The sequence below is a fragment of the Spinacia oleracea genome, chromosome 4 (assembly GCF_020520425.1).
Source record: "Spinacia oleracea cultivar Varoflay chromosome 4, BTI_SOV_V1, whole genome shotgun sequence".
NCBI classification, from domain to species: domain Eukaryota; kingdom Viridiplantae; phylum Streptophyta; class Magnoliopsida; order Caryophyllales; family Amaranthaceae; genus Spinacia; species Spinacia oleracea.
The window spans coordinates 65289264-65305816 of NC_079490.1; the positions used below are offsets into that span (position 1 = coordinate 65289264).

Sequence of the window (16553 nt, forward strand, 5' to 3'; positions counted from 1 at the left end):
GCCTCCATCAGACCGCAGTGCCTTAATATTCTTCCCTAATTGATTCTCTGCTTCACTATGAAATTCCTTGAATTTGTCAAAGGATTCAGACTTATGCTTCATTAGGTAGACATAACCATATCTACTGAAGTCATCAGTGAAAGTGATATAGTAGCTGAAACCACCCCTAGGATTTGTACTCATTGGTCCACATACATCTGTATGGATTAAACCCAATAGTTCAGTTGCTCGTTCTCCAACTTTAGAGAAAAGTTGCTTTGTCATGATTCATTTCTTGCTTGTGATAATCTTAGCTCCCACTGAAACCAAGATCCGTCGATTCCGAATATCCATAGATAGAGTATTTAAAGCCATTAAATACTTGATCCGTTTACGTACTATTTGTGTGACCCTACGCGTTCAGTCAAGAGTAAGCTGTGGATTAATATCATTAATTCCACTTGAACTGAAGCGGCCTATAGCTAGGCATTCAGCTCACTTGATCTCACTGAATTATTAACTTGTTAATTAATACTGAACCGCATTTATTAGACTTAACATTATATGCATACTTGGACCAAGGGCATTATTTCCTTCACGATCCATATGACACACCTTGCATGTGTTTCACGGTCCGTGTCGATGCTCTCTTTGGCTGATATGGACATGGTGTGAATGCAAGGGATGCACGGTCCGTGTAAGGACCGTGTCCCTAACTACTCCACTTCTATTCTTATCTTATCCTTTTCACATATGTGATTTACTACTTAGCCCATATATGGTCGACTTGGTGAATCTTTCTACTCTTGCTTCTTTTCCTTCATATGAGTCATTGATAGTGGTGATGAGGTGGAGAAATGAGGAGGTCGTGAAGCTACATTCGTTCCTCATGATTGTGGTTTTTCTCTCTTTCGGATTAGGGGGACATCCATATTCCTTGCGTCGCTTTGGCTTGGCCAGAAAATAGGGAGAGATGATCTTTATATATAAAACAAGCAAAGAAAGAAAATAGAACAGGAATATCTCTATACAACTTATATGGAACTAAACTACGCTACTATATACACAAAAGAGTCTCTAATGGATCTTAAATATGTGTTAAGGACAGGCACAATTGTAACCCCTTTGATGACCTCCATTTCGTCTAGAATTTCCACCCTTGCGATTCTGAAAGTTATTATCCTAGCCAGGCTTAGGTTGATCTTTAGAGTAGCGTTCGTACTCCCTTGTGACCTTGCTTCCCATAGATTGTGTAAGTAACTAAGTTACAACTACGATCGTTTCCAGGGTAATTCTTTGGGTACCTCTAGCAGTATAAGACTCTATATGCGTTTATTCCAGCTTGATTCTTATTCCCACAATTGAAGTTATGATTTCCACTATATTCCCATTGAACTGAAAATTCCCAGTGTCCTTATGCTTCTAAAAGCCACCTTGATTCTGTTGGTTACCCCCATTTCAATGGTTACTGTAATACCCCGAAATTTTTAAACTTGATTTATTAAAATTAAAAATATTTATTAGCTTGATTTCGTTTTAAATAATTACGAATAATTGAATTTCGTTAATTTAAACTTTTTACGATTTATTTTAAACGATAAATTTATAAACGGAAATTTATTTATTTTTCGTTTACGATATTTTTTATTAAGAATTATTTTACTACACATTTATATTTTTAGTAGTTTCCAAAAATGGCAACAAATTTCAGAAATTTTAGCCTAATCTTGGGAAATTACGAAAATGCCCTTAGAAGAGCCAAAATTCCATTTCTTTTATTCTCTTTGCTTTCCACGTACAAAGTAAGAAGGAAGCAATTTCCTTCATTCCTCTCTTCCCTTGAACCTGTCCACATTCATTTGCTTAAGCCCCAAGTTCTTCTGCTTCTCCTTCACTCTACCTGTTTTCAAAACCAGAAATTCAGATTGAAGAATTCAACAAAAAAAAAAAAACAATTTCTCTCCTCTCTTGTTTCTTTGATTCAAACCAACCCCCACCGCCACCACCACTGTCCACCACCGTTCAACACCATCTCAAGAACCGCAACACCACTCGGCCACCACTCGACCACCACCATACTCCCCCTGCTTCCTCCTCTGTCGCATCCCTGCTCCCCTCCCTTGCCTCTTTTTCTTTTTCCTTCGTCCCTTCGCTGCACCACCGTACCGCAGCCACCATCACTCCCGGCCACCTCACCACCTCCGGAATAAATCCCCCTTTCCACCCTCAGCGTCAAGCCACCACAACCACCTCCCATAACCACCACGTCATCGCACAAAAACTCCCCTGCTTCTCGGTTCAACTCACCTGCCTTTTCTCTCCTTCGCGCTCAGCTTCCGGCACCACCGTGACCGCCGTGCTCCACCCTCCCTCTCCTCTGTGCGCAGGCCGCAACCAACGCCGCAACGCATCTCCCTGAACCACCCCACTCCCAAATCCCCTGCTTCTCCTTTTTGGTGCACCCTGCCTCCCTTTAAGTGAGAATAAAGAAGATGATTTATTTGGTTTGATTCATTGTGATTTATGGGGACAATATAGGCAACCCATTTTTCCGCAAGCAAATCTAACTCACATTGTTGTAATTGCGCTATTTTTTTACCATCCGCGCTCAAAGGGAGAACTAGAGCTTCAAAAGAAGGCGTAGCGAGGGCATTCTCTTCTCTTGCCGATATCGACGTGCCTTCTTTTTGTTGGCTTTCTTTCAATTTTGAGTATAAAAAGAGTTGGAGGAATAAGCGATGCTGCTAAGATCCGCAGTCGATTTCGCTCTTGAGGGAAGGGAAAGGCGGACAGTCATTTGTCTAAAGAGAATAGACGTATAACAGCTCTCTCTCATAACAGAATGAAAGCAAGTAAGAACGAAATAAGCGCTTGTCTTGATTCAGTTAAGGTAGTGCAACGAAGCAGATCTTTCATTTAGTTGATAGTCACCTTTTCTTTCTCTGCTGGTCCCCTCGGTCCCTAAGCCCCATTGCTGGAAAGGCTCGGCTTCAAAACCGTACGTGGAGCTTCCGCCTCATACGGCTCCTCTAGGGATGGAAGTAGGCCCAGCCCAGGCTTGTGCGGTTAAGGTTGTTGTACAGTCAAAAAAAGAAAGAAAGAAGAGAAAAGCGATTATTCATCGCGCACACCCCTTTTTTCATGGAGATTCTTCTTTGTAAAGAGAAACGAAAGATCTCCAAATGGCATTCGTGATACGACGATATGGACCGCTACGGTGTGTGCCATAGTTTTCCATAACGTAGAGATAGTCTTGATATTTAGACTTAGATAAAGGGGTCCCCCGAGGATATAATAGAAGGCGTCAGGGTTGCAGGAACCTGTGCTTCTTGGTGGAAATGGAAGAACAACTCCTTATGCTTTGGAGACGTTCTCAGCAACTCCAAGATAGATATGTGGGCAGGTAACTTACTGAGATGACCGAGAAGATCATACTCCGGCTGTGTGGCTACCTTTTCCGCTTGATCGGCAACCCTTTCTTCTTGGGCCAGGTCGTGCATAGATCCTTCCCGTCTTGGTGACAGGATTGATTTCGTGACCAGCTTTTGGCTATTAAAGGTGCAATCGTAGCTTCCTTCGGTTCTAGAGGTTGCTTTCTTCGAACTATCGTAGTAGATCTTCTGGATGGTCCCAGACTCTGGGTTGAAAGGCATTTTTCCGTTGAAGAATCGACTATCTCAATCCGCCTTCGATTCTTTGGCTGGGGAGGAACCCATACCTGAGATGAGGAGGTCCCTGAATCTTCTGTGGGTGAGAGTTCTATTTCGATTGGGTTCTTGCGGCGAGCTTGCAAGCACTAAGCAAGAGTTCTACCTTACTCTTGCCGAGTAAGCAAGTCAACTACCTTTTTTTTTTTTTTTCATAACCTAGACTAAAGAAGAAGCTCCTGAATCAGCGCAGGGTCAAATCAGCAGCAAGAGAACTGTCCTAACCCGCCACCGTTTATCAGAGCTCCGCAGGAGAAGAAGTCCGTTCTGCTGCTCGCCTTCTTCCTTCAGAACGAGCCCTCTCCCGTCTCCTCTTTTGCCAGTTCTAATTCCCGGAATTCTACGGAATGCAGCAGTACTACCTATTATGTCAATTCACTGAGTGGTTCATCTTCTGCTTCTATTCTTTTCGTGGGCGAATAAAGAAAGTAGTGAATCGCACGCCCTGGGTTCGGGGTGAGGTTGATTGATGTCGAGTCAAAAGGTAGTTTATATTATATCGTATATACATGCGAGATGCTCCAAGCGGGTTCTACCCTCATTTTTTTCTACCATCAACTCTTGTTCCTGGATGCTCTATCAAAATCCATCGCTATTCCTTTCCTCCACCGAGAAAGGTTCATTCCAAGTCACAAGAGCAATCGTTCTTTTTTGAATGAATTTTTCTTGTCGTTATGGTAATGCGATGCAAGAGGCCGGAAATCAGGTTGTTTCTTATGATGAAAAGAGCTTTTATGTTATGTGAAATTTTTGAAAACCCTTAAAAGTAGGTAATGTTAGAAGACGACCGTCGGTATATCTTTGAAAGCTCAGACGGAGATAAAAAAAGGATTCCTCGAACTTAAGGAACTTTAATGCAAACCAGAAGGACTGTAGCTGTTGGATATTGCTCCCAAAAAGCTATTCAAGAGAGGCAGGAGAGGAGAAGGCCTGCACAGCCACAACAACAGAAAAAGGCTTGGGTTCCCAGGGTCACTCAAGCTCCTTATGGAACGCCAAAGAAAGTTTTAGACTGATAACCCAACTCCTTTCGGGTATTGGTTGGACTGGATGAAAGAGGATGACTCCGCCGACCACTCGTACCTTTCTGTCGAGGGAGAATGGAACCCTATTGGTTCTGCAGAGCTAAGCCAGTAAGCAAGAAAGGAAACTGCCCGAGAAGTGCTATTCACTCTTCCTAAAAAGCTTTTTGAAAAAAAAAAGAACCAATAGAATCTCATCTTATGTTTGCAAGAGGTGATGAATGCTCTATCAAGCGCGGGTCGGAAGGCGACGGGGGAAGGAGGGGGACACTGGTCGGGTGGTTGTTCAGTTTCCGCTTTTTGGGGCGGGAGTACTTGGTCGTTGGGGTTTGTCTCGCTTAACTCGTCGAGTAGTTACTCTCCCGGAATGAAGATCTGTTCGTTCTTTCACAAACGAAAACAGCTGAGTCTCTTCCTCCAACCGAATCGGAACCAACTACCACTGCATTGCGCTCGAACAGTTGAGCGGCCGCCGGCCGTAGGTGGAATTTACCCCCAAAGGGGAGGAAAAGCATGTAGACTTCATGTTAACCAACAATGAGGCTTCCAGGAAAAAACTTCAAATTGGGAGGGCGATCCTCCCGGTGAACTGAGCGTACCCCAAACCGACACAGGTGAACAATAATTCAAGGAAGGGCGCGCTGAAGGGAGGGTCCGTCCCTTGATGTAATAACTATCCATCCACCTGCTCCACATTTTCTCCTTTTTGAAAGTTATAGCCCATAAGAGCTTGGCCACTGCTGCTTTGCCAAAATGCGAGTCAACTCCCAAAATCTTCGCTTAAGTCTTATCATGTGACGGTACTAATACTTCTAAAAGGCGTTCTATTTGCTCGTAGCTCTCGTTTGATACCGGATAAAGCAAATCTTGGGTTTCGCTTCCGTTGTGATGGACCTGGAAGAGGGGGAACATGCCTATTGAGATTTTTGTAACTCCAAAAAAAGTTTTAAAAGAAGTTCAAAGCTTCAATCGGAAAGAGGAAGGGTGGTAGTCCTTATCGTTCCAGCGGCTAACGGGGGTATTCCTGCGTATGAGAACATAGTAATAGCATTGGGTCAGGTTCGGGTCCTACATGTTCCTTCCCGGTATCAGTTTGCCGATATTTTCACAAAAGTCTCGAGATTTCTTTTTGTTAGATCCAGTCTTAGCGTCCGTCCTCCCCCCTAACTGCAGATTATAGAACCGGTCCAGCGAATCCCGACTTTGATTAAAGAAGTCCTTTGCGGCTTCTTCGGGAGCGTAGGCGCAGGAAACTTTAGCCTCTTTCTTTCTAAGGCGGGGGGGTGATGGATAAAGCTACGATTACACCTTTAATAGCCAAAAGCTGGTCACGAAATCAATCCTGTCACCAAGAAGGGAATTCTTTGATCTTAAAGGGGATCTTCTATAATTTCGCATGTGAGGGGTTATTTCTTGGTTTCGTTAGAGATTCAGACAAGGTTCACAGCATGGCTTTTACTGAAACGCTTGGCCACTGCTGCTTTGTTCCAAACCGTCATATCTCTCACATTCAACCCCCCAACCGCCCTTGGTAGAAGACCGAACAAGCAACGGGCGAAGTTGCGCTCACGCGTTTTCTTGCTCCATAAGCTTCGCATAAGGGACTTCATACGGGGCGGCCTTCTTCGATCGTTCCACTTCGGAAGTCAAGGAAGGAGCCGACTAGACTAGAAGTGCACTTACTAAGCTAAGAGAGGTCTGCCGAGCCTTGAGATTGGGTCCTTCATTTGGAACTCCCCTTTTCCTTTCCCGCCCTTGTCCCTTTCCTTTCTCCATTCTGCCTTCTTCTTTGCTTTGTTCCAAAAGAGTCTAAGGCAAAGCGAAATTCGTATGCCTACTTTACCTACTTTACGTATGTATTCGCTTAAGCGAAGCCCTGTCTAAGACCTCTCTTTCCTGCAAGGGGAACTCCCGTCGTTAAAGGTCGAGCTGGTAAGCTAGTTCGTGTCAAAGTGTGGATTTCTTATAGTAAAAAAGAAAAAGGTTCAATATGAGATTGAACCCAAACAAATGTGCATTCGGCTATGGAGCAAGAAAACGCGTGAGCGCAACTTCGCCCGTGGCTTGTTCGGTCTTCTTATGATCTCTCTTGTCAGAAGAGACTATAAGAGTTACCTTATCTTTCTTACTTTTGACCGATCCCGAAGAGCGAGGTTTCGATTCGACAACCTTAATTCCCTCGGACCAGCAAGAGTGTGATTACAATTTACAACAGTGATGAATGTTCTCTATGGTCGCGACTTTCCAACTGACTTGAATAATGCATTCTTAGGGCAAAGCCCCAAAGAGAAACAAACTAACAAAACTCAAAAGAAACAGGAAGAAATAAAACAACTACAGAAGTCATGATAAAAGGTCCTGGTCTCGGAAGGGATGCAGCATTGTATTTCTCAATCACAAATCCATCCCTTGATGTTTCCTGGCCTAATCCCGATCCCTATGGGAAGACCCCCTAATCTTTTCATGAAAGATGAAATAGCTGGTCCAGCTATTTCAGAAGTCTGACACCACATCGCTTTATAGTAAAGAAAGATAGGGGGGCGCTTTTTCAGGCCGAAAGAACTACTGCTGGCAGGACTGAGCCAAGGGCACCATTTCCTACTATGCCAGACGTTGTGGCCGGTCTGCCCTCTCTGATCTCGAACTCTTTCTCAGAAAGAACCCCCGTGAACCTTTGTTTCCATTGCCTCCTATCGATTGTTGAAGCCAAGGCTTCAACCTAATTCCCCTCTGTTGTGGGAGTTTTTCCTTGGATGATGACGAGGAGGTATCAGGTTCCACGTAGCGTTGAGTCCAGTCCACGTCGGCGGCGCACCTACAAAACAAGAATATTCCCGTAGGAATATTCCCTCCGATGCTTAAGTAAGACACGGGTTTTAAGGAAGATGTAATTAATAAACAGAAAGCATTTAAAGTGAGTAGTAGAATGTTTCTTGATCTAGAATTGTGTGTCCCTTTCTTGGGAATTGGGGGTATTTATAGTCTCCCCCTTTTTAGGGGAAAACCCTAGAATCATGTCACATGATTGGCTAGTTCATTAGATGATGACATGTGTCACTATCACAACATTCCTGTTGGGCCATGGGCCTCAAAAGGGACTCTTTCCATCAGCATAGGCTGATCCTTGGGTGGCAGCCAAGATATGCAGCTGACCAGTGATCGGGTGCCACGTGTCGCGTGACATTGATGCCACGTAGGGGGGTATTTTTACCCACATCATTTGCCCCTCAAGAAGGGTATTAAGGTAAGATGGCCTACCTAATGCCCGTTCTTGATCGCTGATCTTCTGATCAGATTCTTTGAACCAGGGAGAGTGCGCCACGTGGCGACTTTTCCTATTCTGTCCTACCTATATATAGGTGAGGGGGGTAAAATTTTTCATTTTTCACTTTGCAAAATTCACCTCTGTGCTTTTCTGGGAGAGAATCTACAGAAATTTCTGACGCAACCTTCTATTCGGCCCATATCCTAAGACGAAGGAAAGACTGTACGAGCCTTTCGTCTTCTTTTCGTGACGTTCACCTGTGACGCCATCATCTCCGTTATTTTTTGAGGTAACGTCCTGATTTCAATAAGTTATTTTTGTATGTTTTGTATTCGTCAATGTTGGTGTCGTCTATTTTTTCTTTTCGGAACAATGGTTCTTGGTTCTCGAGCCGTTAAGGTTGGAGCTCCTGGATATGGTGGTCTGATCTGCGCCGCACCAATATCCATCATTGTTTCCTTTTAAGCCCGTCGTTAAGTTCGGCCTCCCATTGCGTCTTTATGTAGGACACGATGGCGAGGACGAAAAAGACGGCAAATATTGCTGACTTGCGGCTTAGAGGTCAGCAGATGGACCCTTCTTTCTCAGGGGGAGATCCATCAAAGTGCCGGCGGGGGAAATAAGCCGGACCCCCCCAGGTGAGACTAGTAGTGCTCGTCATGGGGGTACTTACTTTGACGAGTTCTGGATGGAAGAGATGGAAGCCAGTCCATCGGAACAGCCTGCCGCCTCGTTCGATGAGTCGGAGCCAGACGAGAGCGGCGGCGAGGCTGGGGATGAAGAAGCTGAAGAGATAGCTGGAGCGCCTCAGGTTGTTGTCGGGGGCGTCCAGGGTGAGAATGCTCAAGTCGATGCAGGTTATATTGGGGCTGACCCGAAGTGGCTTAAATGGCTGGATAGGCATAAAGAAAATTATGCCGCTGGTATGAATACGGGCCCAGGCTACGAAATGAGATTTCCTGAAAGTGAGACGTCCACTATTTTTGACGTGGGCCCAGGCGAGTTCCGTGTGTATGCCGGAGCTTTTAAGAGTGGATTACGCTTCCCCGTCCACCCTTTTGTGGAGGAGGTGTTGGATGGGTTCGGCATTGGTATCTGCCAACTGACCCCCAACTCTTGGACGAACGTACTTGGATATATTGCCAAGTGTGAGCTGTTAGGCCTTAAGCCATCTTTCAATGCCTTTCTTAGGCTGGTGCGCTTTCAGAAGGTGAAGGGAGCTGAAGGTTGGTTCCAGTTGGCTAACAAAGGGGAGTATGCCACCACCTTTGACAAGCCGTCAAAACACCATTTCTGGCGAATGAGGTGGGTGGTGATGTGGACCGCCGATGAGGAGGCGGAGCTGAAGTTTAGCCGTTGGCAGTTAAATCCACACTTTGCCGGCGGGAACGAGGAGTTGCCGGCCTTAACGGCGCAGGAATGGGATCAAATCACGGTCCATTTCCAGGCTGAGGCCGTGACGGCCCAAGCCAAGAACTTGAACATTCCCCTATCCTGGCTTCCGTCAAGTTCTCAGCTCAGGGACTCTGTGTTCCTGGCGGCGGCTGGTCTAGACCATGGGTTGGACCAAGGTATCTTGGCCTTACTGTCTTTATGCATTGGATGTTATTTATTTTCTAACTTCTATAAAATCGCCTTTTGCAGCCGTTGCCATGTCCAAGCTTCCGCCGCAAGAGAAGGGGGTCATTAACACCAAGGAGTGGTTAACCCAGATGGTGGACCAGAAGCTGAGAGGACTCGGCGGAGGTGCCCCGGCGAAGGTAAATTATCTTTCACTGAGGTTGGTCTTATTGGTTCGTCATTTTCTTTATGGTTCCTGTGTCTGTTTTTGCAGAAGGGTGAGAAGGGTCCGGCTGGCTCAAAGCGCAAGGCCGACGAGGGGGATGCTTCCGCAGCGGGGAAGCGTCCTAAAGTCAAGGCGGGGATCCGGCGTCCCAAGAAGGAGGACGTGCCGGAGAAGTCTACGGATTCTCCGGTCAAGGTCGTCCCCATGGCTGTGACTCCTCTTCGACAGCACCCCCCTCCAGAAGGCTCGGCCAAACGGGGGGATGCTAGGGGAGGAGTTGGTCCCAGCAGGAGGGCTGTGTCTCCTACGCCGGTTGAGATCCTCGACGGCGAGGATGATCACCCAACAGCTCAGGCAGCCCAAGCCCCAGAAGCGCCTCGTCCTCCTCCGCGAGGTGGTGACGATCCAGGTATGCTCAGTACCCTTCTAGGCTTAGTTGTTTTCTGGGTTAAGGACTGGTGTAATACTCTTGCCTTTCTTGCGTACAACTTTTGGCCGGCAGGCAGCTTTGGACGAGGAGGTCCGCAATATTCCCCCGTCTCGGCATTTCTCATCCCGAGATAAGGCTAAGATCATTTCTTCAGTGATCAAGGCCGTGCCGAAGGAATATGTGGACCAATTCCCTCCGGCGGCGGATGCCCAGTTTGGGGCTATGCAGGCGGTTCTTTTGGATGTAAGCATCTTACTTTCTTCTTCATCCTTTTACTTAGCAATTTTATTCCTTCTTACCTGTATTTTTCTCGCAGCTGCTTATTAAGGCCGAGGGCTTTAAGCGCTGGCGAGCTGACGTCACCAGTCAGCTTCAGCGGCAGGTGCATAAGGCCACCAATGCTGGTGATTATGCCATGGCGACGGTAGAGAAGGTTCGGCTGGAGATGCAGGAGACCATTGAAGCTCAGAGTAAGGAGCTGGCCGTCCTGAGGAGTGACAAGAAGCAGTGCTTGGTCAAGATTAATGAACAAGTTCTAGCTATTGAGACCCTGAATGCCGAAGCACTCTCTACCCAGTCGTTCCTCCAGGAGGCCGAGGCCAAGGTGAAGGAAGCTGCAAGCTTGCGCCAGCAAGTGGCCAGTCTTGAAGAGATGGTCTCGGCTTCTCAGGCCGAGGTTTCTCAGGTGAAGGCCTTGGCCAAGTTGGCCGCGGAGCAGGTGAGAGAGAGAACTCGCCGAGCCTGGGACGCCTGCATGGAGGACTTCTCATTCGCCTGGTTTGAGCGGCAAATTCAAAAGCAGGGTGCAATTATTGAGGCCGAGAGATAAGGTCTTCCTCCTCCCGTTTTCGAGGATTCCAACGCCGAAAGTGAGGAGGTGAACTCACCGGCTCAGGAGGAGGAGATTTTAGCTCAGCCATCCTCAAAGCCTGCTGTCGACGGTCCAGATGGTGTGGGCACGTCGACTTCCGCTCATTCTGCCGCCGCTCGTCCTGCTGGATCCTAACTCCACTCCCCCTTATCAAAATCAATCAGTTTTTATGGCGACTAGAGCGTCTGTAATGAATAATTTTTAATTCTGTTTTAACGCCTAGGGCGTTTGTCTGGATAATTTTTAATTTTTTGTTTGAATTTGGCGCCGTTTTGAGCGCGGACCAGTGGTGATTCGTCACCTTTTTATATTATCTTTTTCCGTTTTGAGACTTTTAAACGCCTTCTCTGTTATTGATGTCTTGTATGATTATCCGTCCATTTTATGCCCCAGAGCAGGTGTTTGCAAGTCTCTAGATCAGACTCCCATGCCTAAGTTTATTTTAGTTGATTGATTGACGCAAGTCAATCAATCAGTATGATTTCCGCTGAACTTGGGTATGGGGATTATTGTGCGGCTTTCTCACAGCTGGGTTACTTTTTGTTTCGGCATATAGGAGTAATCCTACTTGCCTTAGAAAAATATTCGTTGTTCTAGGAAAACGACAAATTGTATGGGGTTTGGCCCCGTCACAAATTGGGCGCGGCACGTTTGATGCCGCAGCACTTGAATTATGGGGGGTTTTGCCCCCGTCGCAAATTGGGCGCGGCATATTTGATGCCGCAGCGTATGACTTAGGTGGGGGTTTTGCCCCCGTCGTCAATGTGAGGCGGCATGTTTGTTGCCGCGGCATATAGGAATGAACCTATTTGCCTTAGATAATATTCATGTTTTCTGAAAAAACAACAAATGATGAGGGGTTTGGCCCTGTCACAAATTGGGCGCGGCCTGTTTGATGCCGCAGCATTTGAATTATGGGGGGGTTTGGCCCCGTCGCAAATTGGGCGCGGCACGTTTGATGCCGCAGCATTTGAATTATGGGGGGGTTTGCCCCCGTCGCAAATTGGGCGCGGCACGTTTGATGCCGCAACACTTGAATTATGGGGGGGTTTGCCCCCATCGCAAATTGGGCGCGGCACGTTTGATGCCGCAGCACTTGAATTATGGGGGGTTTTGCCCCCGTCGCAAATTGGGCGCGGCATATTTGATGCCGCAGCGTATGACTTAGGTGGGGGTTTTGCCCCCGTCGTCAATGTGAGGCGGCATGTTTGTTGCCGCAGCACTTGAATTATGGGGGGTTTTGCGCCGCCGTCAATTGTGAAGCGGCATGTTTGTTGCCGCGGCGTATAGGAATGAACCTATTTTCCTTAAAAATTAAGACGCTCGCGTTTTCGGGAACGGTTTTTACAAATTAATAGGTGATCAGCCTATGTTGATGCTAATCTGGGCCACTTCTTAGGCTTCAATCGATTAGGCTTGTAAATGTTGTGCTAATCTGGGGCCACTTCTTAGGCCCCTTATTCGATTAGGCTTTTTGCATGCATATGTTAGATTAGTAGAGAGTAATAAATAGGACGAAACAAGAGTAGTATTATTTATACTTTGTAAGGCAAATTTAGTCGGTTACAAGAGAGACTACTACTCCATTAGGACCATTAGCAACCGTTGTCTAGACCACAGATTCTTTCATAAAAGATAGTCAGAATAAACTCTAGAAAAAGTATTTTTTGAGATTGTCTGCATTCCAGGTGCGTAAAATAGGCCGTCCCTGCATGTCCTGAATGCGATAGGTTCCATCTCTGACTTCGTCATAGATCTCATAGGGTCCTTCCCAAGTGGGCGTCAGTTTACCCTGTTCATTGGCTCGTCCCACAGACTCCATTTTTCGGAGAACAAAGTCTCCTACCTTGAGCACTCTTTTAGAGACTTTCTTGTTGTATTCCCTTGCCATCCTTATCTTGTACAGCTGTTGCCTCAACGCTGCATTTCCTCTTACTTCAGGTAAAAAATCAAGGGCCAGCTTCATCATTTCCCAGTTGGCATTCTCGTCATATAACATGACTCTTAGTGTAGGTTCACACATTTCTATGGGCAACACGGCCTCTGCACCATAGGCTAGCAGGAATGGGGTTTCGCCGGTTGAGTTTTTGGCAGTGGTGCGGATGGACCACAAGACGTTTGGCAGCTCGTCAGCCCATAGACCCTTGGCCTCATCTAGTTTCTTCTTTATCCCCTCGGAGATGATTTTGTTAAATGCTTCGACTTGGCCATTGGCATGAGGTCGTCCTACTGAGGCAAAACAGCTGTGTATGCCGTGATCTGCTAACCACTCCTTCAGTTTAGGCGTCTCAAACTGAGGCCCATTATCAAAGACGATAGCTTGTGGTATTCCAAAGCGAGTCATGATATTTTTCCAAATAAACGCCCTCACATCACTTGTCTTTATGTTTTTGAGAGCTTCTGCTTCAACCCACTTGGTGAAGTAATCAACAACAATTATCACATAACGCCGACCTCCAGGGGCCGCTGTATATGGCCCTAACAGATCCATCCCCCACTTGGCAAACGGAATGGGACTCATAATAGGAGTGAGTGGGCGGGCCGGCCTGTGGATGAGATGAGCAAACCGTTGGCACTTGTCACATTTTTGCACCATGACTAGGGCGTCTTCTCTCAAAGTGGGCCAATAATAACCAGTTCGCAAAGCTTTCTCTGCTAGGGCTCGTCCTCCAATGTGGGAACTACATAATCCTTGGTGCAAGTCGTCTAGAATTTCCTTTCCTTTCTCGGGAGTGACGCACCGCAGGAGAGGTCTGGAAAATGACTTTTTGTACAAAACTCCATTCCACCATTCAAACCAAGAACTCTTTTTTTGTAGTTTGGCAGCCAGACTTGAATCGTCTGGAAGAGTACCGTCCATTTTGTAAGCAATGATAGGGTCCATCCATGTTGATGACCGATCTAGGACAGCTACTGTAGGAGCGCACAATTCCTGCTCAATACTTCGCTTATCCTTTACTTCCCAAAACACGTGACGCGGAGTATCACAGGAAGCCGAGCTAGCCAGCTTCGACAGGGCATCGGCCTGATTGTTCTCCGTTCTGGGAATCTGCTTAGCTTCAAAGCTCTTTAGATGTTCTACTTCTTGATGCACAGCTTGCATATATTTGATCATGTTAGGGTCCCTTGCCTCATAGTCCCCATTCACTTGGCTCACAATGAGCTGAGAGTCAGAGAAGGCAAGTATCTCTTGAGCTCCAGCGGCTTTGCACATTTTTATACTGGCTAATAAAGCCTCATATTCTGCTTCATTGTTGGACGTTTGGAAGTTGAATCTCATGGAATATTCATACTTGTCTCCTTCAGGAGACTGACATATTATGCCGGCTCCACACCCGCTCTGGGTTGACGAGCCATCTACGTAGACTGTCCAGCGAGTCGCCACATTCTTTTCAAAATTCGGCCTCGTCATTTCTGCAATAAAATCAGCAAATGCTTGTCCCTTGATAGCTTTTCGAGGCTCATATGAGATATCAAATGCATTTAGCTCAATTGCCCATTTCAGCATTCGCCCAGCAGCGTCTAGTTTAGTAAGGGGTTGTTTCAAGGGTTGGTCTGTGTATACCACTAATTTGTGTGCCAGAAAATAAGGGCGCAGCTTCTTGCTGGCCATAAACAGCGCAAGTGCGAACTTCTCAATTGGGGAATATCTTAATTCGGCGTTCTGCAGGACATGGCTCACAAAATAGACGGGGAGTTGCACTCCTTCCCTTTCAGTCAGCAAGACAGCACTCAAGGACCACTCGGAAATGGCCAAATATACATACAAAGTTTCCCCCTGGAGAGGACTGACAAGCCGAGGTAAGGTGTGGAGGTGTTCCTTTAATCGGACGAAGGCAGTTTCTGCCGCCTCAGTCCATTCAAATCTGCTCTTTTTCTTGATCGTGTCGAAGAAGTAATGACACTTGTCACCCGCCCTTGATAAAAACCGCCCTAGGGCTGCTAGACACCCCGTCAGGCGTTGGACTTCCTTGACTGATTTTGGCGACGTCATATCTATTACTGCTTGTACTTTGTCAGGATTGGCCTCGATTCCCCTTTCATCAATGAGAAATCCCAAGAACTTTCCAGCCGTTACCCCAAAAACACACTTCTTTGGATTCAACCTCATCTGGTATTTTCGGAGCGTCTCAAAAGTTTCTCTTAGGTCAGCCAAGTGTTCTTCACGTTGTTTACTTTTTACTATCATATCATCAATGTAGGCTTCAATATTGCGCCCTAACTGACCAGAGAAGACAGTGTTGACCAGACGTTGAAATGTGGCCGGCGCATTCTTTAAGCCGAATGGCATCACTTTGTAGCAATAGAGGCCTTGCTCAGTAACAAATGACGTTTTCTCTTGATCATCTGGCCACAAGGGAATTTGGTGAAAACCCGAGTATGCATCCATGAAGGACATCAAAGCATGACCTGCCGTTGAATCTACCAGCCGGTCTATCTTGGGCAAAGGGAAGCTGTCTTTTGGGCAAGCCTTGTTTAGATCTTTATAATCCATACACATTCTCCAGGATTTGTTGGGTTTTGGCACCAACACTACGTTTGCCACCCAATCTGGATATTGACTTGGCCGAATGAACCCAGCTTCTAACAACTTCTGAACTTCTTCCGCTGCGGCTTTGTTTCTTGCCTCCCCATGATTTCTCTTCTTCTAACGAACAAGTTTTAAAGACTCATCTACATTGAGCTTGTGGACTGCTATGCTTGGATCGATGCCCGACATTTCTTCCATAGCAAAGGCAAAAATGTCTTGGAATTCTCTCAGGAGAGTGACCAAATGTGCCCCAAGCTGGTCGTCAGGAGAGACCCCTACTGGCACCGTCCTATCTGGACGTGCTTCATCGAGGATGATTTCATAATGTCCACCAACCGGCTCAGGTCGTCTGGCTTCCATGTGCGCAGTGGCAATGGTGAAGGTTTCTTTCTTGACGTTCTCCTCTATCTCATCTAGCTTTCTTTTAGAGGTTGTTCGTGCTTCGTCGGTTTTTCCCCAAGCCTTGGGGCTTAGCGTAGTGAGATAACAGTCTCTTGCTAGCTGTTGATCACCATGAATAGTGCCGACCTGGCCTTTATCGCAAACATATTTCATAAGCATAAGATGAGTGACGACCACCGCTTTGGCCTGGTTTAAAGTTGGACGCCCTAATATGATGTTATAGGCTGTGAGGTCTTTCACAATTAGAAATCGGACGTTCAGGTTCCTGCTCTGATGCCGACCTCCCACTCGTAGGGGCAAAGTGATTATCCCTTGGGGATGAATTATGCCGCCTCCGAATCCAATGATCGGGTAATGTATCTTTTCAATGGTCTTGGGGTCATGGTCAAGACGATTTAGACAAGCTGTGCTGATAATGTCAGACGAACTCCCCGTATCTACTAATATGCGCCTTACCTTGAGGTTTGCTACCTTCAATTCAATAACCAGGGCATCGTCGTGCGGAGTGGCGATCTTGCCCCTGTCTGATTCACAAATCTCCACTTTAGGGAAGTGGTCCA

The 16553-nt window shown here is 46.5% G+C and overlaps 1 protein-coding gene across 1 annotated transcript; it reads right to left on the bottom strand.

The window, feature by feature from the left end:
* Positions 1–12615: 12615 nt before the first annotated feature.
* On the bottom strand, positions 12616–15561 carry LOC110777431 (uncharacterized). The gene is made up of 3 exons (XM_056841807.1): positions 13432–15561; positions 12997–13353; positions 12616–12669 (listed from the first exon to the last, which is right to left on the bottom strand). The coding sequence occupies exons 1-3, from the start codon at positions 15559–15561 to the stop codon at positions 12616–12618; spliced, it is 2541 nt and encodes an 846-aa protein (XP_056697785.1).
* Between the last annotated feature and the right edge of the window lie 992 nt (positions 15562–16553).